Source organism: Macrobrachium rosenbergii, chromosome 2 (genome assembly GCF_040412425.1).
Source record: "Macrobrachium rosenbergii isolate ZJJX-2024 chromosome 2, ASM4041242v1, whole genome shotgun sequence".
NCBI lineage: Eukaryota > Metazoa > Arthropoda > Malacostraca > Decapoda > Palaemonidae > Macrobrachium > Macrobrachium rosenbergii.
Genome location: NC_089742.1, coordinates 11,411,783 through 11,438,368, shown reverse-complemented (window position 1 = coordinate 11,438,368; position 26,586 = coordinate 11,411,783). Strand labels below are relative to the sequence as shown.

General features: G+C 38.9%; 2 protein-coding genes across 3 annotated transcripts in view; both read right to left on the bottom strand.

Moving 5' to 3' along the window:
* LOC136849517 (uncharacterized) overlaps positions 1-3,860 on the bottom strand; it is a 57,874-nt gene extending 54,014 nt beyond the window's left edge. The window contains exons 1-6 of the mRNA XM_067122861.1: positions 3,482-3,860; positions 3,229-3,363; positions 2,882-2,954; positions 2,120-2,296; positions 1,537-1,749; positions 1,100-1,279 (exon numbers count right to left, since the gene is read on the bottom strand). Coding sequence (XP_066978962.1) covers positions 1,223-1,279; positions 1,537-1,749; positions 2,120-2,296; positions 2,882-2,954; positions 3,229-3,363; positions 3,482-3,849 — 1,023 coding nt within the window. The 5' untranslated portion in view covers positions 3,850-3,860 and the 3' untranslated portion in view covers positions 1,100-1,222. The remainder of the gene's footprint in view (positions 1-1,099; positions 1,280-1,536; positions 1,750-2,119; positions 2,297-2,881; positions 2,955-3,228; positions 3,364-3,481) is intronic.
* Positions 3,861-19,264: 15,404 nt separating this feature from the next.
* Positions 19,265-21,284, bottom strand: LOC136843760 (uncharacterized). 2 transcript variants are annotated; one of them, XR_010854667.1, is made up of 3 exons: positions 21,057-21,284; positions 20,226-20,410; positions 19,265-19,908 (listed from the first exon to the last, which is right to left on the bottom strand). XR_010854667.1 is itself a non-coding variant. In XM_067112427.1 (2 exons), exons 1-2 carry the CDS (start codon positions 21,114-21,116, stop codon positions 19,477-19,479), a joined length of 492 nt encoding a protein of 163 aa, XP_066968528.1. In that variant the 5' UTR covers positions 21,117-21,283; the 3' UTR covers positions 19,265-19,476. The 2 variants fall into 2 exon arrangements, 1 of the variants encoding a protein (XP_066968528.1); XM_067112427.1 differs by lacking the exon at positions 20,226-20,410 and having other exon boundaries at positions 21,057-21,283.
* Between the last annotated feature and the right edge of the window lie 5,302 nt (positions 21,285-26,586).

The window sequence follows — 26,586 nt, the reverse complement described above, 5'->3', positions numbered from 1 at the left end:
CTTGGTTGATGACGACGTCGGTCCCCGCCACCTTCCAAGAACTGAAATCCACTCTCGTTGAGACCTGCTCCCTGCCGGTCTCCGAGAGAGCTGCCCGTGCCCTCGACCTCACCCTCAACCCTTGGCAGGAGGCAGGAGGGAAACCTCTTGGAAGTGTGGCATACCTCCAGGACCTCCTCCTCCCGGACGACAGCAGTGGCGCGGGCGCAGGAAATTAGTCTGTCGGGGGGATCTTCCGGCGGCCTTCTGCGGTCCGTGGGGAGATCACGGATGCGTACACCCTGCCAGTCGAGGACCTAATCAGGCTGGCGCAGCAGCTGATGGACTCCACGAAGGCAGTCAAGCAGGCGACCACGCCCGCACACTCCACCAACTGCCTCCTGCCAGAGGACCCCACCACTGAGCCCGTCAACTCCATTGAGCAGAAAAGGTTGTCCCACCAGCAGAAGAGGGAGGGGCCAGGGCTATGCTACTTCCACCGGAGATTCGGGAGAGCCGCCCAGAGGTGCAAAGCCCCCTGCCCTTTCTTCCCTTCAAAAAATGGAGGCAGCAGCAGCCAACCCCACAGGCCGCCATGGCAGGAACAACAAAAACACCCAGGGGCCCCCTTACCATTAGGGTTCTGTAAGTCCGCGGCGATCTCCAGCAGGATGATGTTGGTCGACACTGGAACCATGCGTTCAGTGTTTCCACCTTCAGGAGAGCACTGAAGATGCCCGCCGGACCCGACTACCTGCCTGATGGCCGCAAACAGGTCCCCCATCCTCTCCTATTGCACCAAGCTCCTGTCGATCTCCATCCTAGGCCGGGGGTACAGCTGGGAGTTCATCATTGTGGACATCAGGACTCCACTCCTGGGGACGGATTTCCTCACCCACTTCAGTCTAGCAGTCGACGTCGACCGGAAACACCTGCTGGACACCCAGTCCAGCCAGTCCCTGCCCTTGTTGTGTGTGGTGCTTAGCAGTAAGAGACTGGTCAAGAGCGGTAACGGAACAGTGGCTGACACCTTTGTGAATCACATCTCTGACTTGATGGGGTAAGTTTACGTTAGCGTGAGCTATTTTTAAATTGACAAAATATTTTTCATGATATTTACCAGTTCTCTGATCTTCATCCAAAGTGCTATCCATGCCTTCTTGATACTCTGAGTAGTGTCTTTTGTAGTTTTTGGAACGCAACTTGGCATACTTCATCAACTCGACCAATGATGACTGTAACTTTAGGTAGTACTCCAAAGAGGCTTGAAAATACCATGACGTTCAGCTTCCCCTGCAAGCTGAAATAATAAAGCGTCACAAATTATGCAATCTAGCTTTTTTCTAAAAATATTTGTTTAATAGTATTAATGACAATTTCTATTCCTTCTACCACAACAATGTTTTGTCTATGAAAAAAAGGGTTGTTATTTAATGTGAAGTATGATATTATCAGTAATAAATGTAATATAACAAACTCATGATAAATCACAATCTTTCACATCCCCCCCCTCAAAAAAAACATCAGAAATAAGATGATAATGACAATGAAACTTACAAAATTTCTTTCCCTTACAACTGGAAAATCTAAGAGGATGTCTTCCACAGACAAATTTGGATCGTTGATCTTCTTCCATCTGAAAGCAAATGTCCTCTCCATTTTTCTTGCAATCATAGCAAGATCAGGTGATCCTTTTTTATATTTAGCCTTTAAAATATCTATGTGGATGAGTGTAGTCACTTCATCATCCCCAGGTCCTTCTAAATCAATCTGGAAAATAAATTAAAAAGTTTAAAGAGTGGTTATATGAAGTATCATTATCGTGAATAACTAACCATAATGTTAGCAACCAGAACTTCAAATGAGTGTGCCTGGAGTATGGAAGCAACAAGACATATGAAAGTAAGACAGAATGAATGAGCCCTTGTCCCGTTACACCAAACAAATTATAAACTGACAAGAGCGAACAGGTTAGCCCCATTCTGTTAATTTTCAACTTCTTCCATTTTCTATCTTTTTTTCTTCTCTCTTCTAATGTTCTTCTAAAATTCCCCTCCCCCCTCTGAACTATCCCCAACCAAACCGAATATAACCTTAATCATAAATAAGCAGGCAGGAATAGAAATAAAAAAAACAGTACCTTAAGTTTCTGTCTTTTTTTACAGGCCTCCCTTTCTTCATCCACTGTTTCTGCAACCCTCTTACGACCTCCTGTCCCTAGGCAACCAAATTTTTTTTTTAGAATTTGCACATCATTCAATTCTAATGGCATTCGAATATTTTTCTTCTTGGTACGAAGGGACATCCTCCAACACTTCTGTTGAATAACACAAAACAAAATGCTCTTAGAATACATATGCTGTAGTTTAGTACAGTGCACATATGATACACTATATCTTAAAAGATAAACTTACATTAGAAATATAAACCATGTGAGAGAATAAAGAGTTGTATAATTCCTTGATTCAACAGGTGAAATGCCAGATGGCTGTATTGTAATAATTACATACTGATTATTGACCTTTATGTATAAAACTGAATATGAAACAATAAATCGAGATAAGTTTACCATGCCTAAACATTGCACAGTTAGTAACATGTAGAGATTTGTGAAAAAATTCAGATAGATACAGTACTTCCAGTGATCAAACATCTCATAAGGGGTATAATGAAGTGTGTTGAGTGTTATGAATTACTTATTTTTCCCACAAGCAAACAAAACATGTATTACAGAATAGTTAATAACAAAAAGTTAAAATATATTGGCACACATTAACATTATACTTCCATACGCTAAATCTAGAAAGCTATTTACTTTGATCAAGTAAATAAAAATGGACAACAAACACAGGTGAGATGGACATCACATAGTGAACATTAATAACAGTGTACAAATTCTCACAGGGTCTCCAATGTGTGGATATTCACTGAACAGGGCATTCAAGAGGTTGGTGTATCCTTGCTTTGACAGTGTCCTGAATAGAAACCCGATACTATTATATTATGAACAGGAAACAAGTCACAGAAAATCAAATATTGCCCTGCACAATATTGCTGGCTGTGTAGTATATAGATGCTTTATATTATTTTGCATTTATAAGCTGAGAGATTACAAAACTATAATGTTTAACAATATACTGAAATTTAATTAATATTGTTGCAGACAATATATGAGCAAGGGATAACATAATATACCAGGGGCATTTAAGGTATAAAAGCAATGAAATAGATAAAGAATGATGTACTTACACAATATGCTTCTTTACTAGATCATCTGTAAGGGCCCTGATGACTGCCCTTCTGTTTGAAGTCCCAGGCAGGTAATCCTGTGGACTTTTCCTTGTTTGTAAGATGGTCTTTATGCATGGTGAAAATAGAGGCAGTCTGAAATGTCAAAAATTATATGAGGTGAGCATCAAGAGAAGGCCACTCTGGTAATGAATACATTCAAAAAAGCGTGCAGGGGCCCAGAAATAATGTGTTATAAAGAGCAGCAACTCACTTGTAATTCTGTAAATCATTCCAAAGTTCACCAGGGTTTTCATAATTTTTGGTTGGGTTATGTGGCTGAGACATTTCCTCATCATCAGTGAACGACGCGTCTATTTGGGAAGTTGGTGATTGTTGTCCTGACTTACTACTCGGCATAGAGGTTATCCCTGACGTACTGCTTGTTGGGGTAGAAGTTATTTCTGATGAGTTTCCTGTCGGAGGTGACTGCGTTTCAGCTCCAGGTTTGATATCCAGCTTTGAGGGAGATGAGCCCTTCAAAATAGCCTGCTCCCTTAAGTAAAGGAGCTGTTTTCCTATTGGAGGAATCAGCTCACCAATCATCTTCTCATTAATGTCCAAAATGTCTTGCCCTTCCATTTTCTTGTCTAATGATATATAAATAATAACAATCTTTTTAAACAGTTTGGTACAAAAATCCACATTATGAATTGCTTAAACTGTACATTATTGTTAAAAAAAACATGCACATATAATAATTGTTCAGTTCCAAAGAGAGAAAAACGAATGCTTCATAATCTTACTTAAGGTATTGGAGGTACTTGTTGACAAAGAATATAGAATAAGCATATGTTACCTGATTTTTCTTGTAAATTCTATGTTTGTGACTGTCAAGTAAAGAATCAGGGAGAACAATAATCCAAACTGACTGAGGTTCAACTTCATATGCATGAGCAATCTCATTATACTTCTGAGGTAAAAACAATTTTAGACAAAAATACCACTCATCTTCCAATAATACTATGTGTTTGACTTGTGCAAAACATGGAATTTCATCAATGCAATCTAAAATATAGCAAGCATTTGAATTAATGTTATGAACTATGCCATCAACTTTCAGACAATTTACAACTTTAACTGTGTCAGGTAATGGTTTACCAATCTTATCTTGAAGGGCAACTTTTAGAGATTGTGGTAAGCTGTTTACATCAATATATTTTACTGCAGATTGTGGTTCCTTTCCCTCATGCAAAAAACATGTAGATGCAAGTGCATGAGCAACTTTCATTTGATGTCTTTCAGTCAGTGTTTGAGTGACATTCTTAAAATTCCTAGTATTTACAATAAGTTTTTTAAAATATTGATGTTTAGCCTCAAAATTCATACACCAGAAATTTCTCAAGGGTCCGAATTTCTCTATTTGTGATGGAAAGTGCATCATGAAATGATGTTTAGGTATTAAATTACCAGGACCAAATGTGCTCTTGAATTTTAGAAGATAGGATTCAATTAAGCTGGCTAAAAATGGCAGAGAATCTTTCTCAATAACTGGACTGAATATAAAATCCATACATTGCCTCAGTGTTATGTAAACATCCCATGCTGCAGAGCTGCCCACAGAGGTAAGATCAACAAGCTGAGGCAGGATTAGAAAAAGCTCTAACTTCTGTGAAGCCTTACCCACAATCTTGCAACCACCACTAAAAAAATTGTCAGAAAAAGAATTAGGCTTATCACTGACAGGTAACCTGGTGTGAAGGAGGGATTCATTTAAATCTTTAACTGTAACAAGCTTCTCAGTATAAAGTTGTTTAAGAACAAGTTCAACTGTGAGGGGAATGATTCCTTCAAGACAGTCATGCATTATATCAGAAGGAAATGCTTCAGGAACTTTGAAGTAACTTAATTGAGAGAATGCACATCTATGCTTAATGCCATATATAGCTGCATCTGCTGCATCATCATCAATGAACTTGATTTGATTGGCATAAGCAGCATTATTCCTTTCTCTAAGTTTAGATATGCATAATGTGTCCCTGAACTGAGAGTATTTTATAGAACAAAATCTACAAAAGGACCCCGAATTGAAATGTGTCTGAAAACCAGCCACAGAATGGGAAGATAAATTATCTCCCAGCACAACCTCCAATACTGCTGTAAGTTTAAGTTTTTTAGAGCCTGATTCATACTCAATGCCATTTTCAAGAGTATGCAAGTCTGTTAACAACGGCTCAAACAATGCTTGGTATGTGCGATCATACAATTTCAAATGCTTATGCCTAGCTAGTAAGCACAAAAATATGGTATCTTTATTTCTGTAGATTTTAGGCAAGTTTCCAATCGTAAAATACACTGCAGTCAATTTGTAGTCCCCTCGCTTGGCACCAATTGGATTGCAGAGTTCAAACTCATCTATGTACATGTGAAGCTTAATAACAGCTGTTGAAGAGCGTTCAGTATTATTACTGCACTCACCATCACAAGTGTCATATAAAACATTTGGGTGATGACTACTATGTTCATTTTTTTGCACTTGTTTCTGGACATCAATCCTTGAAAGAAATGCTTTTAGCATATCAATTATAGGGACATAATGATATGTGGAGTCTCTGTCATGAACAGATAATAAATATGCACGTGGTGCAACATAAGGAAAGTTTGATATAACATAGTTCTTTAATTTGAACTTACTGTTGACCGCATTTATCTCCTCATCAAACATTGTTTCCTGAGCCATTAATTTTTTGTATGTTTGAGAATTCTTTGGGTAACATCCATGTTCTTCTAAGAAACATTGATTTATCATTTGTTTAAATGTATTACCAGTGAAATTCAGTAAAAACTCTAGCTCTGAAATTAGAGACCTTTGCAAATTGTCTGGTAGCATGTGTCTCTCTTTTATACTGAGTAGGTAGTGTGCAAAATGCTTTGTAAAATCCTCCTTCACACCTTCTTGGCTTTCACCACAATTGCTTCCTGGTGAATCGGTTTCCTCAGTATGTTCATGCTGTGGCTTCTCAGCATTGTTTATTATGTTTGATTCTGCAAGTTTTGGAGAACTAATTGATGGGAAGTCAAAGAATTCTTTTATTGCATGATTTCTTTGATTATGCCGTTTATATGGCGTCACTCTTGTAAAGGTTTTATAACAATCAGGATCAAGACAATTGATTTTGAACTTTTTTTCATGTTCATGAAATATCTGTAAGTGCGTAGTGTATTCGCAAAAACTGTAAATTGGCAAACTACAAAATGGGCAAGGAATTGGATGGGCTTTGACATTAGGCATTATGTTGTTCTACAGATCTGTAAAAAGAAAAGTTAATTACGGTTCTGTAACATTACTAATCAATTTAAAAAGAAACAAAAACTGTGTATGAGGTGAGTTTGATCAATGACTACATCATTTAAAACAGATTGAAAAATAACGCAAAAATTGTGACAAATACAAGAAAAAAAGCACTCAGAGCTCAGACCTCCGCCAAGCAGGTCAGATGCAGAATTGAAAGACACATTTTGGTTTCGGTTTGACGCCTATACGATGATTCTACCGGGAATTATCGTGAAAAAAATTTTTGTTTTTTGTTTTTCTGTGATCTTGACCTTAACCTTTGCATCATGTGACATATGGTCGGAGGCAGAACTTTAAGATGCGCTCGTTTTGGTTTTAAGTCAATAAGTATATTAGGCAAGTACTTCAATAGTTTAATATAGAGGAAAAAAGCAAATCTGTTTTCTGAAAAGTAAATATTTCTTATTTGTTCACGCGAAGGACTTACCCACAAAAGCTTGAACATATTTTTGTAATCCTATTCTTGTAAGCCAAGCAGAAACCTCAGCAATGCCCCAGGTCGACACCATTACTTCTGTAATAGATCCTAATATTAATATCAAAAAGCTAATTATAAAATTAATAGCACCTCTACCATCATATATAAATGAATAAAGATACATATACCTCTATATATATATATATATATATATATATATATATACTGTATAGGGTCACTCCATGTAAATTCAACCAAAATTTAATAATTACTGCTTAAAATCTATTATGTACTGCATGCAGTGGTCCCCAACCTTTTGTAGGCTGTGGGGTACATCTGTTGTGATCGCAGTGGAGTACTACCTCCCCTAATAATAAGTTTCTGCAAAAACTGCTAGAGGCATAAGAAGGTGTAGAACTAAATAGAAAACAAAGGCAGTATGGTGATGCATTGTGCCACGGCGGAGGCAATTCTATAACATGTACGTTATTATTATTATATGTAAAAACTCTTAACCCCCTTCTTCACCTCTCCCTCCCTCCTCCGCCACGGAACAGTTTTCTTTAGACTAAATAACTTAAAGAACCTATACTCACATTACTCCTCATCCGAGCTGGGTGGAGAGTGTTATTCTTCTTCCTCAACTTCATAAAGAATAAGCGCTGACTCTGCTGTGGGTGATGCAGTGGCTGGTGGTGAGGGAGATGTTTAGTGATGAGTGACGATTGTGATGCAAGCCATGGGGACCCGGGAGATGGTGACTGTGAGTGAGCAAGGGATGAGAAATGAGAAGGGCCAGGTAGTGGTGATGAGGGTGAGTGGTGAGGGGATGAATGTGATGGGCCAGGTAGTGGTGATAAGGGAGGATGATAAGGGGATGAAGGAAGGATGGGTGACAGAGGAATGGGGAGAAGCTGGAACACATGATCGCGACACGAAGGGCTGGGCAGTGGTGAAGACATGCTTAGTAATGGTGAAGTATAGCAAGGTGAGGAAGGCTGATGTGGTGAGGAAGGTGGTTGTGGGAAATGAGGAAAGGAGGGGTCAGTAGCAGACATGACTGAACCATTTCGTACTTTGCCCTATCGTCCACTGTTCAACAGTTGTCAACCTTATAGTGTAATGCACATAAAAAAAAAGTGTGTAAATGGAATAGGTACCCACAAAATCAAGTGTTTTACATATATATATATATATAATATATATATATATATATATATATATATATATATATATATATATACATATATATATATACATATATATATATATATACATATATATATATATATACATATATATATATACATATATATATATATACATATATATATATATATATATATATATATATATATATATATATATATATATATATATATATATATATATATATATATATATATATATATATATATATATATATATATATATATATATATATATATATATATATATATATATATTATATATATATATATATATATATATATATATATATATATATATATATATATATATATATATATATATATATATATATATATATATATATATATATATATATATATATATATATATATATATATATATATATATATATATATATATATATATATATATATATATATATATATATATATATATATATATATATATATATATATATATATATTATATATATATATATATATATATATATATATATATATATATATATATATATATATATATATATATATATATTATATATATATATATATATATATATATATATATATATATATATATATATATATATATATATATATTGTAAAAGAGTAGCGCCAAAATACGCTATGAAACTATTCTCCTTTCCTGCTTTGGGTTGGTTTGAACCAGTGAAAGTCCGGGGTATAAGGGCTCAGATATAATAGTTTGGGGACAGTAATCTGGCTTTGTACTGTTTTCTTTGGTACAGGGAAAGAAAATCGTTTTCTATGATATAGACAGCCGGCGACCTGGGTCAGGACATCGCCCCTACCCCTGTCCAGAAGCAATAAAAGGTCAGGGCCAGGACAGCTCTCTCTCACGCTGGTCGCTAGTTTAAGCCGAAAGCAGTCACGCCTCTGCAGGCCCTGCCCCTGCCCTCCTCTTCAGCTCGCCGCCACGTGGATCCCATCGCCCTGTGTGCCCCGTGTTCCATTCCACGTGGCCTTAGAAGACTGCAGGGGATTGCATATCTCCCAAACGTGAGCTGACATTGTCGGCGGCCTTTTCATCATCCCAAGGGCGCCTTTTCCGCCCCAATCTACGACTGGAAGCAGTACCTTGGTGATCAAATTTTGTCCACGCTCCCACACATGGTTCTCGGCAGAAGACATCGTCATCCCTACGCCCCTACAAATGTGGTAATGTACCCAAAACGAGTTAATTTAGTCACGATTGCTTAGCCCTTTTGCATTTATTAATTTCTGGGCCTATAACTTTGTGTTCCCTGATATTCCTTGGTTCAAGCCAGGCCCACGTGTTCACAGCTCCTTTCCTCTGAGTCACAAGTAACGCCTCGGGAGTCCTTTGGCGCCTTCAGTGCACCCCCGAGTAATTCAATCCCAAATTCCAGCATTAGATGTGTAACGGGGTCCTAATATCGTTTCAGGAAGACGCATGTAGCAGAATTATCCTTGGTCCGTGTTCCTGGCATTTAAGCTCCCCCTTTGGAGGACTTCTACGGCAGTAATTTACCGTGTTTTCAGTTAATTTTCCCTTTGACCTTGTGTGCTATCAAATATAACTATTTTTATATCCACGTGTTTCACGCACTTCCCTAGTGAAGAGCCCTCCGCTCCCGTGTACTTTTTTTTTGTTTGTGTTTTATATGTCCTGGGTATCTTACAAGGCCATTTTGAGTAAAGTAATAATTGTGGAGTCATAAGATCCACCTGCACTAGGAAACATATAAATATATATATATATATATATATATATATATATATATATATATATATATATATATATATATATATATATATATATATATATATACATATATTATATTATATATATATATATATATATATATATATATATATATATATATATATATATATATATATATATATATATATATATATATATATATATATATATATTATTATGATTAGCAAGAATTCGCTAGCAAACTGCCTCCCCCTCCTTTGTGTTTGTTGGTTGTTCTGTTGTGTTTCATTTAAACTTTTTTCCGGCCGATCGATAGACCATCTGTCTATCGACTTAAAAACAAGGGTTTAAAAGATTAAAGCGCTCCCATTTTTTATAAAGATCTTTCCTAAAGAGGCAAAAGTAATCTGGCTTGGGTGTCTCCTACAGGCCAAAACCTCCCCTGCGGGCAGCAGGTGCAATGAGTCAAAACATCTGTGTTGGGCGCACCCTTCTGCCCCATAGGAGGATAAAAGCAAAGCCCACGAGGTCTCGACATAACACGCGGGCTGGAAGATATGGAATGATATACGTCCCCAACACCTATATATATCGATTTTTGCATCCTAACCACGTGGCCCTTATAAAGTATATTTTTCCTCGTGCCCTTATATATATCCATAGTGTTCTCTCCACCGCTGGCCTGCCAATTTCGAGCCCACACGCCATTGCTTGGAGTTGGGAAGGAGTCCCCATCGCATTGCCCCTTTACGGAAGCCCTTGCATCTCACCACGTGGAAGAAACTCGCATATTTTCGGAAATCGCAAGTCATCCACGGACTGCCTTCTACGCGCCCTCGAAAATCTGCTAAGGTAAAGTGCCCTGGAAGAGCCCCATTTCAGTCACGCTTTTGTCTCGTAATATTTTCTTAAAGAGAAAGCCAGAAATCACCCTTGTCTAATGTCCGTGCGCCTCTTGCATCGGCAGTATTAAGTCTTTATTACTCCTTTGGCACCCTCAGTGCAGCCTCGAATTCATTATTCCTTTGTCCATTTCATTACTGGCGTATAATGTGCATATATCTCTCATTTCAGAGGGACCCTTCGTGGAAGCTTCTCGGACTGTGGCTGGAATTCCCCAGTTTCATTCAATCTACTTGAGTTCCTCTTTCCCGTACTAATGCCATTTATGTAAATACACTCCTTTAAATGTGAACGTGTTTTATATGAATATTTCCCTCAGTAACATAAGTTGAGCCCTATGCTCATATGAAATTCTCCTTTGTTTTCCTCTTTTTTACGTTTTATTTAGATTATGAAGTCAGAATCACAAGGCTAAATTTCCTTAAATTGTTGCTACCTGTCTCACAGAGCATATTTCAAACTAAAACCACGGAAACTGTATTATATTATATATATATATATATATATATATATATATATATATATATATATATATATATATATATATATATATATATATATATATATATATATATATATATTATATATATATATATATATATACATATATATATATATATATATATATATATATATATATATATATATATATATATATATATATATATATATATATATATATATATATATATATATAGTATATATATATATATATATATATATATATATATTATATATATATATATACATTATATATATATATATATATATATATATATATATATATACATATATATATATATATATATATATATATATATATATATATATATATATATATATATGTATAAAGCAAGGACAAAATAATAAATTGTAAATACTAACTATAAACTGCAGTTTATGTGACAAATACTTTACTAAGAATAATTACTTGTGATTATTTATGTAGTATTATGTTGTGTTGGTCTCAGTAAACTTATATACATGAAATACAAAATGCTAAAAATTACCGAAAATTAATAATCAATAACACATCGTGTACATATATATGCAGACAATGCGAGTCAACTATTGACTACGTATTGTATTAAAACAATATTCATAATTTATCCTGAAGACGCCTTTGTTGCTATTATTGATACAGTTGTAAAGTCACCACATCGACGTCAGCGGAGTACTGTACTTCGAAGGCGTCATTAATCAAGTCTCCACTGAGCAAGTTTTCTTTGGTGACTTCCCACTTTCTTTGTACTCAATTCGTCACGCCTAACGTGCCAGGTCACACATTTTCTACCATTTCAACTCTATATGTATTTGTCCAACTGTCATAAATTATGTATCGTATGTTTCTTTATTCGCAGGCATCAAGACTGTATCCATATTGGAGCTCTGTATGTTTTTGTATTGTAAATTGTACTTATTCACCGTATATTATTGTTAATAGTTTTTGACCTTAGGTCACGCTCAATGTCATTGTCTTTCGTGGTTCGGCGCCAGTCGGCCGCTATATAACCTGCCTAAATCTGTAATAAACCAGCAGTAAATTTTGCCTGCTCGTTTCTTTTGCACCTCTTACAGTGGTGACCCCTCGGAGTATCCCGGAGCCATTAGCGGACCGACATGGCGACTCAGTCTTGGCTCCAGGAACTCTCCAACGCTCTTGGCGCAACAAAGACGGTGATGTTTAAAGTATTTGAGCGTAGCTGCCATCCCTACTCCAGTAAGAGGGCAAAGAGCGAGCATGGACGCGGGCATCCCCTCCTTCGTGCAGTTAACCGTGGACCTCGCGGACTCGGAGGTCTACCTTCCTCCCATCTCACCTGCCCCCGCACCGAGGCCCTCCCGCACCTCCACACCCATGCCAGCACCCCGAACACTCCATGGCCCGGCAACACATAACGGGCCGCCCTGACCATAAAGTTGCCACCTTTTATACAGGGAACCCAACGATGTGGCTGCGTAGGGTCAAGAGTCACTTCAGGGTGGCGCACCTGACGGACGAAATCCTGCAGTCCGACACAGTCCTTAATGCCCTCCCGGAGGAGGTATACAGAAAACTCGTCTCGTGGGTGCCCGACACACACCCCCTCACATACAACGTCGCGAAGAAGATCCTCCTCGAAACATGTTTCTACCTATATATCGGCTGGCCGCCCGTGCTATCGACCTTTCGTCAACCCACGGCATGACCTCAACGCAAGAGGCGATGGAGCATGGTCGAGGACCTTCTTTCACTACCAGATTTCGACGGCACGAAAAAGCGGTAGGAAATAAACCTGTTGCGGGACATTTACCTTCGCCAGCTCCTCCCAGAGGTCCTCACCCCTACACCATGCCTCACGACGACCTCATAGAAACGGTGCAGCACTTCACGGACTGCGTGAAGGCCACACAGTGGCTAAAAGCGCCCACACAGTCGGTCAGCTCCGTCCAGCCGGAAGAAGAAACGGAGCAGGGCGTCAACGCCATCGCCAGGAGGCAGCCACCGCCCCACAACAAATGGAGTTCCCGGGCCTCTGTCGCTACCACAAGTGGTTCGCAAAGACGCTCGAAAACTGCCTGCCGCCGCCCTGCTCGTTTGCCCGTTCAAAAAACGGGGGTGGCTGCGCCAGCAGGACAAACCGCCATGGCAACTTGAAAAACCCAGGGCCCAGAAACAGTAGGTTTCTATGTCCGCAACACCATCTCCGGCAGGATGATGCTGGTCGACACAGGGGCCTTTAGATCGATCTTCCTGGCATCCAGGAGGACCGCAACCAGAAACCAGACCCGGCCGCTTTCCTGACGGCCGCCAACGGATCCCCCATCCTCTCCTACGGCACCAAGCCCCTGTCGATTTCCATCCTTGGCCAGAATTACTCCTGGGACTTCATCGTCGCGGACGTAGGAACCCCACTCCTGGGGGCTGACTTCCTGGCGCACTTCGGCCTGCTAGTCGACGTGGGGCGTAAGCGCCTCCTCGATACTGACTCCTGCCGGTCTCTCCCATTAACATCGGGACCCAAGGCGCCCACCGTCAGCTCCATCGCCCCCCACCAGTACGCACACCTGCTGACGGAGTTCCCCGAAGTGTTCAAGCCTGAACTTCGACAAGTCCCCGGGGCCCCAGCCAAACATGGCATATACCACCACATAACAACTAGAGGCCCCCTGACACATGCGAAGTTCCGAAGGCTTCCCCCACAGCGCCTTCAGGAGGCGAAGAAGGCATTCACAGAGATGGAGCGGATGGGAATCTGCAGAAAGGCCTCCAGCCCGTGGGCCTCCCCCCTCCACATGGTGCAGAAACCGGATGGCTCCTGGAGACCTTGCGGCGACTACAGATGTCTCAACGTTGCAACAGAGCCCGACCACTACCCCTTGCCCAACATGCAGGACCTCACGGCCTCCTTTCACAAAGCCAGGGTATTCACTAAATTGGACCTTCTTAAATCATACTTTCAGGTACCTGTCGCACCAGAGGATATACCAAAGACCGCCATCATCACGCCGTTCAGGTCCTACGTGTTCACCTTCTCCATCTTTGGATTGAGGAATGCCGGGGCGACCTTCCAGCAGCTCATGGACAACATCCTCGGGGACCTGAAGTTCTGCGTCTGCTACGTTGATGACATCCTCATATTTTCCAGGTCTCACAGTGAACACCAAAAGCACATCCGGGCAGTCATGCGGCGCCTCCAAGAGAATGGCCTTGTCGTCCGTTTTGACAAGTGCACCTTCGGCGTCCAGAAAGCCGATTCCCTGGGCCAAGAGGTATCCCCAGCAGGCGTCCGCCCACTCACATCAAAAGTAGCAGCCGTAAACAGGTTCACAACCCCCACCTCCATCAAGGCCGTCCAGGAGTTCCTCGGGATGGTGAACTTCTACAGGCGGTTCATCCCCGGGACCGCAAACACCACGGCCCCCCTGACGGAAGTTCTCAAAGGCCAACCAAAGTCCCTGTCTTGGGGACCCAGCCAGCAGCAGGCCTTCTCCCTGACGAAGGCCGCCCTCGCCGAGGCAACCGCCTTGGCACACCAGGATCCCAAGGCCCCTCTCCAGCTAACAACGGATGCCAGTAACATCGCATGTGGTGCTGTCCTAGAGCAGGTCATCAACGGCGCCGCCCAGCCCATCGCCTTCTTCAGCAAGAAATTCAATCCCGCAGAGACCCGCTACAGCACCTTCGACAGGGAACTCTACGCGATGTACTGCACAGTCAGGCACTTCAAGTTCCTCCTGGAGGGACAATCTTCACGGACCACCAGCCATTGGTTCACGCCTTCACCAAGCAAGGGGACGCATGGTCTTCCAGGCAGCACCGCCACCTCTCAGCCATAGCCGAATTCACCTGCTCCATCAGGTACCTCCCCGGCAGGAAAAATCCTGTAGCAGACGCCCTCTCCAGAGTCGAGTTGAACGCAGTGCAGCTCGGAGTAAACTACCAAGACCTCGCCAGAGAAGAGGCCGCTGACCCAGAAACCCCGGCCTACCGCACCGCCATCACGTCCCCTAAGTGGTGGGACATGACCCTCACCCCCAGAGGCCCAAGTATCCTCTGCGACATCAGTATGGGTCAGCCCCGCCCCTTGGTTCCAGCCTCACGCCGCTGACAGGTATTCGACATAATTCACGGCCTCTCACATCCCTCTGGCAGAACCACGGCCAAGCTGCTCTCAAAAAAGTTCGTTTGGCACGGGGTGCAGAAGGACGCCACGTCCTGGGCGAAACAGTGCCTGCAGTGCCAAACCAGCAAGGTGGGTCGTCACACGCAGTACGGGGTAGGCGAGTTCCTGCAGCCAGAGCGCCGCTTCGGCCACATTCATGTCGACGTCATCGGGCCCCTTCCCCCGTCAGGCGGGTCCAGATACCTCCTGACGGTGGTAGACCGCTTGACAAGGTGGCCCGAAGCCACACCTATGCAAGAAGCCACCGCCAGCGCGTGTGCCGAGGCCCTGCTTTCCAGTTGGGTTAGCCGCTTTGGCGTCCCGGACCACATCACAACCGACAGGGGCCTTCCTGTCCGAATTGTGGTCCGCCCTGGCTCAGCTGCTGGGAACCACGCACCTCACCACCACGGCATACAACCCGGCAGCCAACGGCCTGGTCGAGCGGTTCCACAGATCCCTGAAGGCGTCCCTCATGGCCCGCTGCACCGCCGAGGACTGGAAACATCAGCTGCCGTGGGTCCTCCTCGGTTTGAGAACCACCCCCAGAGCCGACAGCACCCCATCCGCAGCCGAAAAAACCTACGGTGAGCCCCTTGTGGTCCCGGGCGAACTTGTGACAGAAGATCGCCACATCCCATCACTGCAGAGACTCCGCGACGTGGCGGCAAGTTCGCCCCTTGCAAGCGCGAACACACCGAGAGGTCGCCACCTTCACACCGCCAGAACTGTCATCCGCCACCCACGTCTTCGTCAGGGTCGACGCCGTCCGCCATGAAGAACTGGATTAGATTGACGAAAGAACAGTTCACTCATCTGTTAAACCTGGTGACACCTTACATTGAAAAAGCTGATACTAAAATGAGGAAAGCTGTGTCTGCTGCACAGCGATTGACCCTCACTCTTCGTTATTTAGCAACAGGTAGGCTATGTTACTTGGAATTGTTTATGCCTAGACTAGGCTAATATATCCTAGGCTTGGTGTATTAATTAGGTTATGCATGAAAGATGCTGATCATTTTGTATCTGTACACTGTTCGTTTATGGGTTGCTATTCATGTTTGATAGATTCTTGAAAAAAAAGTAAGCTTAGTCTAGGCTGGTGTACATTTTTTGGATTTTCAGGGGAGGAAAGGACAAATTAAAAAAACATATATATATATATATATATATATATATATATATATATATATATATATATATATATATATATATATATATATATATATATATATATATATGATATTTGTCTAGGTTAGCCAAGGCCAATATTAAGATTAAGGTATTCGATAGAATTGTACACTCGGCAAGGAAAGTGAGGATACAGTTTTCATTATCGAATTTTATTTTTTCTTACAGAAAACACATAATCTCGGTAAATTTACTCTAGAATATGAAAATACAATGCAAATTATATCATATAATGTCCGAAGTAATCAGAATTTCTCAGATGACTTCGTTCAGAGAGATCTAAAAGATAGTATATGGATATCTCGGTGTAGTACTGTTTATCAGAACGGCAATATTTACTCGTTTTCCGTTATGAACAGGCTTATTATTGCATCATCATACGAGGTAATGATAATTTTTTAATTTTTACACATTCATATTTGTATATCACGGTGTTAAATGTCAGCTGGAATTGATGGCAGTAAATGTTGTGACAGCTAGGGCAGGTTGACACAATCTATTTAAATCTGCAAGAGGGTTCTATGGCTACCGGATAACTTCGGCGGGAAAATGCAAGTAACTGGATGATTCTTAACGTTGCCATAGTCTCTCTCTCTCTCCAGGTTACTGTACAAATATAGTATCGCTCAATCTCTAAAAAAAAAAAATGAAATGAGTAGCTCTACATGTAGGCCTAGGCTTACACAACAGCAACTCTCTCACTCTTCTCTCCATTGCTAAAACATACTTCAAATAGTATCGCTCAATCTCTAAAAGAAAAATAAATAATGAAATGAGTAGCTCTACATATAGGCCTAGGGTTAACAACAGCAACTCTCTCTCTCTCCATAACATTGCATTCGTTCCTTTATTGTTCCCCAAGTTTTTCGTTGGACATTGGTCAAATTTAACTCTTGATTTCATTATGGAAGATCGCGTTTGATTATGCAAGCATTCCGTTCACTGTGGTGTCATAAATTCAATAGGTTATTGTAGGGTTTTGTGGAGAAATGTTTATTTGGTCAGAACTGTTACAACTTGAACGAATACTTAAACTTAACTGCATTTAAATTTCAGAACCGTAGAATATGATTGAAAGTTATGGGAGGTCAAGCAAAAAACAAGCATTGAGTCTTTTCATAAAGTTGCCAATGTCCATTATTTAGCATTCCGAAGATTAAAAAACTGTATACTTTTCTTGCCAAGTGTACATACGGCTACCCAGACTAGACTATAACCTAATGGCAGGCATCAAAGTAGCCTAGGCTAGGTTAGTAAAGTATTACCAATCTCAAAACAACCACCTAACCTAACCTACCTATGCTGTCTATTAATTGGGTAACATAATATAAAAATAATTGCATGTTTACACAATTTATAATAAAAAAAAGTAAATTTTGTGGTTGCACTATTATATTTTAAACTTTATAGTTGATGACAGTATGGTTATTAATTAACTGATAATTCCAGATAAGCTGTAGTACAATATGTCAAGGCAAAAATGCAAGGTTTACAGTATGTACATTAGGAATATATATTTATACTATTGCTAAGGGAATTTTTCTCTCATTTCAGGAGAATCACAAGTTTCCCTTGGGTATCAATTTCGGATTAGCCATAATCTGGTTTCATCCCTCATACCAGAGACATGCAGAGCCATATACAACATAATGAAAACAGAATATTTAAAACTTCCATCAACTCCTGAGGAATGGAATGAAATTGCTCTGCATTATTTCCAGCAATGGAATTTTCCAAATTGCATAGGGGCACTAGATGGGAAAAGGGTGCTAAATGCAAAGCCCCCACATTCTGGTTCAGGTTTTCATGATTATAAAGGTCATTTTAGTATGATCATGATGGCATTAGTTGATGCATCTTATAAGTTCCTGTATGTAAATATAGGTGCTAATGGAAGAGCCAGCGATGGTGGGGTTTGGGATAGGTGTAGCCTAAAGGAAGCAATAGATAGTGAAGTTTTAAATATCCCATCATCATGTTGCTTACCTTTTCACTGATAAGCAAAGCCCATATGTCATTGTTGGTGATGAGGCATTCCCAATTAAGCCCTATTTGATGAAACCTTTCCCAGGAAGGGAATTAAACAAAGTAAAAACTATATTCAATTATAGGTTGTCAAGAGCAAGGCGCACATCAGAAAATGCCTTTGGTATCATTCAGTAGTATTTAAGGTGTTATCAAAACCTATCCAAACTTGTCCAAACAATGTAAAGGACATTTTGTTTGCTATAGTGGTTTTACATAATTTTATCCGTGCACAATCTAAGAATTTGTATGCACCCCTGAAATAAGAGAGGTTTATCAAACAGTGGTTTGGATAGTAGTCCTGGACATGGCGGACGTAGTACCAGTGATGCCCAAAATGTAAGGAACACATTAATGGATTATTACTTTAATAATGAAGGGGCAGTACCACTCCAAGATGAACGAGCCTATATGCACTAGTGGACATTTTCTCCCATATGCCTTTGAATATTTGCATTTGTATATACAGTAATCTTAAAATAAAATTCATTATTTGTTCAATTGCTATTATTTACTCCTCAGTACTTATAAGAAAGTTATGAAGAGCGATGTGGAATTTAAATATGTACCCTGCGATACCTGGAGAAACAAACCCTGAAATTGCTTTAATCAACTTTATTACATAGAAAATGTTTAAAGCTGCATGACATCAATCTTGATTAGACTGAACTTTATTGTATACAAAATGTTTACAGCTACAGGAACTTGATTAGACTAGAAAGCCTGAGATCTTACAGATCATGTATTTGAAATTCAAATTAGCACCAGAGATTAAATACTGACAGAATTTAGCACCAAATTGATAACTACTGTTAACCTACTTTATCATCAGGTAAGCCATATTCCCGCTCAGTTTCCAGGACGACTTGGGAAATCCTAGCTGCTGCAACCTTTTGTCCATTTACTAGTAGGGACCTTATCCAAACCTCAACTGTTTTTCCCACACTGAAACCTAGGTCATTAGGCGTACTGGTGTTGCCCAATTCTTTGAGGGTTTGCAAGCATTCTTCCTCAAATGAATTTTGTAGCTTCCTCTTCTTACTACTGTTACTTGCTTTTTGGTTCTGTACAGATGAAGTTGCGGGAGTTGCTGGTGCAACAGACCGATCAGAACTTCCATTAGAAAGGTCAAAGCTGGGGGACACAGGTTGAGTTAAAGAACCCGTACTTGACTCTCCAATTTGAAACTCATCAAAAGTGTTTTGAGTAACCTCAATAACTAGAGGATTATCTATAGGATTTACCTGTAAATAAAAAAAATATATATAATATTACTCTACTATGAATATGTTGATAACATAAACTGCTGTATAATGGATCAGTTTTAGGTAATGATGCATTAGTAATTCTGATAATTTAAGATTATGGAAGGGCAAGCATAATTCCCTTTACTTAACTAAAAATATTAGATTTTTCTATTGACCTTACTGACCTAACCTTACACTTTCGCTTACCTGGGCCTAGGTTTATTGTGCAAATTTGATTCTTAAATGCCAAGTAATTATACCTATTATTAAACTGCTATGTAAATAATGTAATACACATATGTATATACTCTTACTTGTTCATTAATGTCACTGGAATATGTAGGTTGTGAAGCCACTGTATCATGTAAAAAAGACATCAAATCAAACAATTCCCACTTGGAGCTTGGTTTACCACATGAACCACTTGGAGCAGCCTAAATTTTTTTATATTCATGGATAAAGTATCCCTTCAAATTACTAAATTTTGCCCGCACTTGATCTGAAGGGGGAAAAACATATATTTAGCTTGATATAAAAATTATTAACTAATGAACTAAATATCTTTACAGAAATTATTTAGATATATTAAATGTTTCATGCTAGGTTAGCATGATGTCCTCTTTCAGGGCATGGGTTGCAGACTTGCCTACATGTTTAAAATCTTAGGTGAAGTGTGAAAAATTAGGTTAGGATAACCCAAGCTCTCTAGGCTAATTAGTATACAGTCGGCAGTAGTTCAAATGCCTAGGCTAGGAATAGCCTACTTCTAGACCAGCCTATATAGGTCTAGGTTCATTGCCGCTGAAAAATAGAATAGTCTAACTTTCTTTACACAAAGAGTCAGGTTCTGTAGCCTAGCCAGAGTCAGGTTCTTTAGCACAACCAGAGTCAGGTTCTGTAGCCTAACCAGAGTCAGGTTCTGTAGCAGGTCAGGTTCTGTAGCCTAGCCAGAGTCAGGTTCTGTAGCCTACCCAGTCAGGTTCTGTTGCCTAGTAGTATAGCTACTAGCCTAAATTAAGCTAGAGAAGCACTAAAATATCACAGATTTGTGTTTATGTAATTTGATAATGCACACATGATAGCATAACGAGAGTAGACCTAGGCTATAAGACAATCTGATATTCCAGATATAGTAGCAGACTTACCTGTATGAAGGTCAGCAAGTTCCGGAAACTTTTCCCCGAGTCGCATGGTGATTTCTTCATAATTCTTCATCTTGAGACCTTTTTTCATAAAACTATCATGCTTGCGGTCCCATAAGCATCGTCTCCCCCTCAAATCTTCTACCAAAAACTGCTCTGATGACCTTGTCCACTGTACCAAGCCCTCCATCTTTCTCTTGATGTCTTGAAATGCGCGCCCCCTCCCTCCCAGATGTAAACAAACGATAAAGTCGACGGTCGAGTAGAGTAGAGTAGAGGTGGGTTGAATTCGATCGGTATCGCTTTCAAAATTCGTGACGACGACACTAAAAAGTCGTCGTCAAAACATTAAAAGTTGACGTCAAATTCAAAAGTTCAACGGAAATATTAACTCTATAGAAAGAGATGGATAATAGCGCCTTAACTGGGCAGGTTGGAAGATTTCACTGACATAAGCTACTAATAACTCTATAGAAAGAGATGGATAATATGGAAACATGTTGGGGACACAAAATATTGAAAAAATCGTTGTGTTCTTACCTTGGTAATTTCTCACGATCCAGTGTAGATATTATATTCCTTATAAGGATTAATTACTGCTTAGAGACCACAATTAAATCAGCGTTACATCACACAACACCTTATCTACACTGCATATCACACCATTGAAATTTCCCGGGCTCCCGAGTCGCGGCGCGCAGCAACATGCGCAATTACGGGACAACGAACATATTACACTGCCATATGCGTATGTCTGTGTAACACACACACACACACACACACACACACACACACACACACATATATATATATATATATATATATATATATATATATATATATATATATATATATATATATATGGATGTATATATTATATATATGGATGTATATATTATAACTGCGGTTGTGTAATCAAGGGACTCGTGGCAACAATATAAATTGCCAAGTACTGCATTTTGTAGTAGGAATTCTTGCTTCAAAACTATCCATAACTCAAAACCAATATGTTTTTAGTAACTTTTTTGGTGCATTACACTATCAGTGTAACAATGTGGTGATTTAATACAGAGTAAAAGTTCATTTCATGACATGATCACATAAACTTACCAAGCCCATTTTGAGACAAAGTGTAATAGAGGGTATATTATTCACAAAAAATACCCTGCCTCCTGATGCAGAGGGGTATTTTTGAGCCTTGGGGTGTTTTACCTTGTATATATACCTCAGCTCCATCGTTATACCCTTTCTGTACGGTGGTGGTCCTTAAACACACACAAGGCAAACACACACAACACCCATCGAAACCAGAGTCCTCCCCGTGAGTCCATATGCCCTCCCATCATATATCATGGGGGATCGCACATACACATGCACTTACCCCACCTGAGTTGGACATTTCCGGTGAATCGGTACAATGTCCTATCATGGTGTTTCCATGTGTTCAGATCATGATCAAATAGTTCTCTTGTATCCGACTGCACAATTCCAAAGTCAGCACAAATGCATTCGTCAGATCCCAAATGTATTCATCAGAAATTCCTCGCCACTGGTGCCACCGTCTCTATAGCAGAAGTGCCCTGCAAGGTCATCATATCACTTCTTCAAAGGAGACCCCGTGACTGTTACATATAAGTGTGTCTGTGTGTGTGTGTATATATATATATATATATATATATATATATATATATATATATATGTATATATATATGTGTGTGTGTATATATGTATATGTATATGTATATGTATATGTATATGTATATGTATATATATATGTATATATATATATATATATATATATATATATATATATATATATATATATATATATATATATATATATATATATATACAGAACACAGATCAGACCCGCAAGGCGCTCATTCATACGATGAAGCAGATAAAGGGCAGGAATACGATGCGATACGCATTTTGTTTTAATCCCTACGTTTCGTGACAACATCGCCACATCTTCAGGGATTTTCTACAATATAAAATATAATATGTTAACATAAAATAAGAGCTGATTATAAGATCCAATAGTTGAAAAAAGCTTAAACAATTTTAATGGTAAAATTACAACTCACAGACTTAAATTACATGCACACTTGATTAAAACTGAGACTAGAGGTACAAAAAAAATTATATAAAAACAGAAACGAACATTTAAATATCTCGGCAAAATTATATATAAATAAAAGAACGCCAACACATACAATAAAAGCAAAATTATGCACTCATAAAACTACAGCTGAAGACAGCTACACACAACCAACCTTTCAGCATCAAAGATAAAAACACACTAAAAGTAAACAACGTCAAGCGGTACAAAGACTGACAGAAAATTTAGGCTAAAAACAACGGGACAGCAGAGGAATGGTTGTTTAGAATCGGAACTTGTAATTTGATATTTAACGTTTCCAAAATCAGCAGTTCGTTGAGTTCCTTTGTTTGGCCAATAATTTTAAGATCATCATATTTGATGGTACTTTTACATTTGATAATGTGGTTCCTTATATAAGAAGTTTTCGGGTTAGATAGCTTACAACCAGTTCTATAACTAACGCCCCGAGAGAATCGGCCCTGACCCTGAGAAGACGCCGGGTAGATCCAATATATTTTCCCAGATTACATCTGGGACAAGTGTATTCATAAACGACGCCCGACGTCATCAAAGGGCAGAGCCGATCCTTAAACTTGAAGAGCGAGACAATGGTCTTAGGATTCTTAGTTATAAGGTTTAGATTTATGGCTCCAAAATGTTTATGTACGATCTTAGTAAAATCTCTCCGAAAATTGTCATTTAGTAGATACGGGAAACTGGCATAAAGAGGTAGCTTAGGGACCTTAAAATGTAAAGGATGTTCAGAAAACTTTTTGTTAAGAAGTTTATTTAAAATTTTATAGAAGATCCTAGAAGGAACTCAACAAACTGCTGATTTTGGAAACGTTAAATATCAAATTACGAGTTCCGACTCTAAACAACCATTCCTCTGCTGTCCCGTTGTTTTTAGCCTAAATTTTCAGTCAGTCTTTGTACCGCTTGACGTTGTTTACTTTTAGTGTGTTTTTATCTTTCATGCTGAAAGGTTGGTTGTGTGTAGCTGTCTTCAGCTGTAGTTTTATGAGTGTATAATTTTTGCTTTTTATTGTATGTGTTGGCGTTCTTTTTATTTATATATAATTTTGCCGAGATATTTAAATGTTCGTTTCGTTTTTATATAATTTTTTTTGTACCTCTAGTCCCAGTTTTAACCAAGTGTGCATGTAATTTAAGTCTGTGAGTTGTAATTTTACCATTAAAATTATTTTAGCTTTTTTCAACTATTGGATCTTATAATCAGCTCTTATTTTATGTTAACATATTATATTTTATTTTGTAGAAAATCCTGAAGATGTGGCGATGTTGTCACAAAACAATAGGATTAAAACGAAATTTATCATCATCGCATCTCTCTTACGTATTCCTGCCCTTTATCTGCTTCATCATATATATATATATATATATATATATATATATATATATATATATATATATATATATATATATATATATATATATATACATACATACATACACACACATATATGTATATATATATATATATATATATATATATATATATATATATATATAATAAAATTCTTTATAAAATCATAAAAGCTAAAAATAAAGGCTAAAAATTATTCATACAAAATTTTCACAAATTTACACAAACATTAAAATTAGAGAACAAAAGTTTTAAAAATCATTACATTAAAATGAAGGTAACAGAATATACAGTAAACTAAAATTGAAAACTATCTGTGAAAGGGTTACAGAACAAAGATTAAGGACCGACCTAGAGGAGTGACAGCTTTAAACTAAACATAAACATAAATAGAAAGAACACAAGTCAGGATAAATATAGAGGAGAGGAGGACGCGTGAGTGTTTAACGACGGAATAAGTTGTTTGATGAAAAGTGATTCCAGAATAACAAGGTCTTGAGGGTTGGTGGTATGGCCTAAAATGTAGAAGTCTTTATTATCAATGTGTGTTTTACAAATTTTTGAGTGATTTCTGATGTTGGAATGTTCTGGGGTTTGAAATTCTGCTACCTGTACGGAAGCTTACGCCACGATGAGAATCGATACGCACCTTAAGGGAGTCTACTGGTGGATCCCACATAGGTCCCTGTTTGACATTCAGGGCAAGTATATTTATAAATGATACCAGATGACATATAAGGTGATAACTGATCTTTGGTTTTAAAGAGTGAACCAATGGTGAAATGGTTCTTAGGGATTAAAGTGACATCAATGGCATAAAAATGATCCTGAATAATTTGAGTGAACTTTTTGTGGAGCTTGGGGTCATGAGTAAACGGAAAGCTTGCGTAAAATTTCATTTTTTGGACGGTTAAAACTGCTGGTTTTGTCATGAAATGTTTGTTGAGTAGTTTATGTAATTTCTATACACCAGCTTTGCAGGGAAACAGTTATCATTAAAAAGTCAATTAAAAAGAAATTTCCCTTATGAAAAAGGCTCCAGTTCGACGTCAGGACGAGTGCCCTGTGGAGAAGGGTAGAAACAGAGTTGGATTTAAAATTATCGAAGCAAGAGCTATAAAAGTTGGTACCAAGTCCAGTAAAAAGTCTTCTTCCTAAAAACCGTGGTATTAAAACTGTCGTGTTCTCTAAAAACTAGAACGTCCAGGAATGGTAGACGGTCGTTCGCCTCTTTCTCGATAGTAAACGTTATGCTCGAGTGTATAGTATTGGCATATTCGACGAAGAGGTCAGCTTCGTATTCACTTTTAAAGAGGCCGAACGTATCGTCAACAAACCTGGAATAAAAAAGGGGGTAGAACCTTAATGGGCAATTATCAAGCATGCGCTCCTCCAGGAAGCACATAAAGATATTAGCAAATGTGGGGCCAAGAGGGGAACCCATGGCCATGCCCTCTACTTGTTTGAATAATTTACCATAAGGAAATTTCTTTTTTAATTGACTTTTTTAATGATAACTGTTTCCCTGCAAAGCTGGTGTATAGGAAATTACATAAACTACTCAACAAACATTTCATGACAAAACCAGCAGTTTTAACCGTCCAAAAAATGAAATTTTACGCAAGCTTTCCGTTTACTCATGACCCCAAGCTCCACAAAAAGTTCACTCAAATTATTCAGGATCATTTTTATGCCATTGATGTCGTTTTAATCCCTAAGAACCATTTCACCATTGGTTCACTCTTTAAAACCAAAGATCGGTTTATCACCTTATATGTCATCTGGTATCATTTATAAATATACTTGCCTGAATGTCAAACAAGGACCATGGGATCCACCAGTAGACTCCTTAAGGTGCGTATCGATTCTCATCGTGGCGTAAGCTTCCGTACAGGTAGCAAATTTCAAACCCAGAACATTTCAACATCAGAAATCACTCAAAAATTTTCAAAACACACATCGATAATAAAGACTTCTACATTTTAGCCATACCACGCAACCCTCAAGACCTTGTTATTCTGGAATCACTTTTCATCAAACAA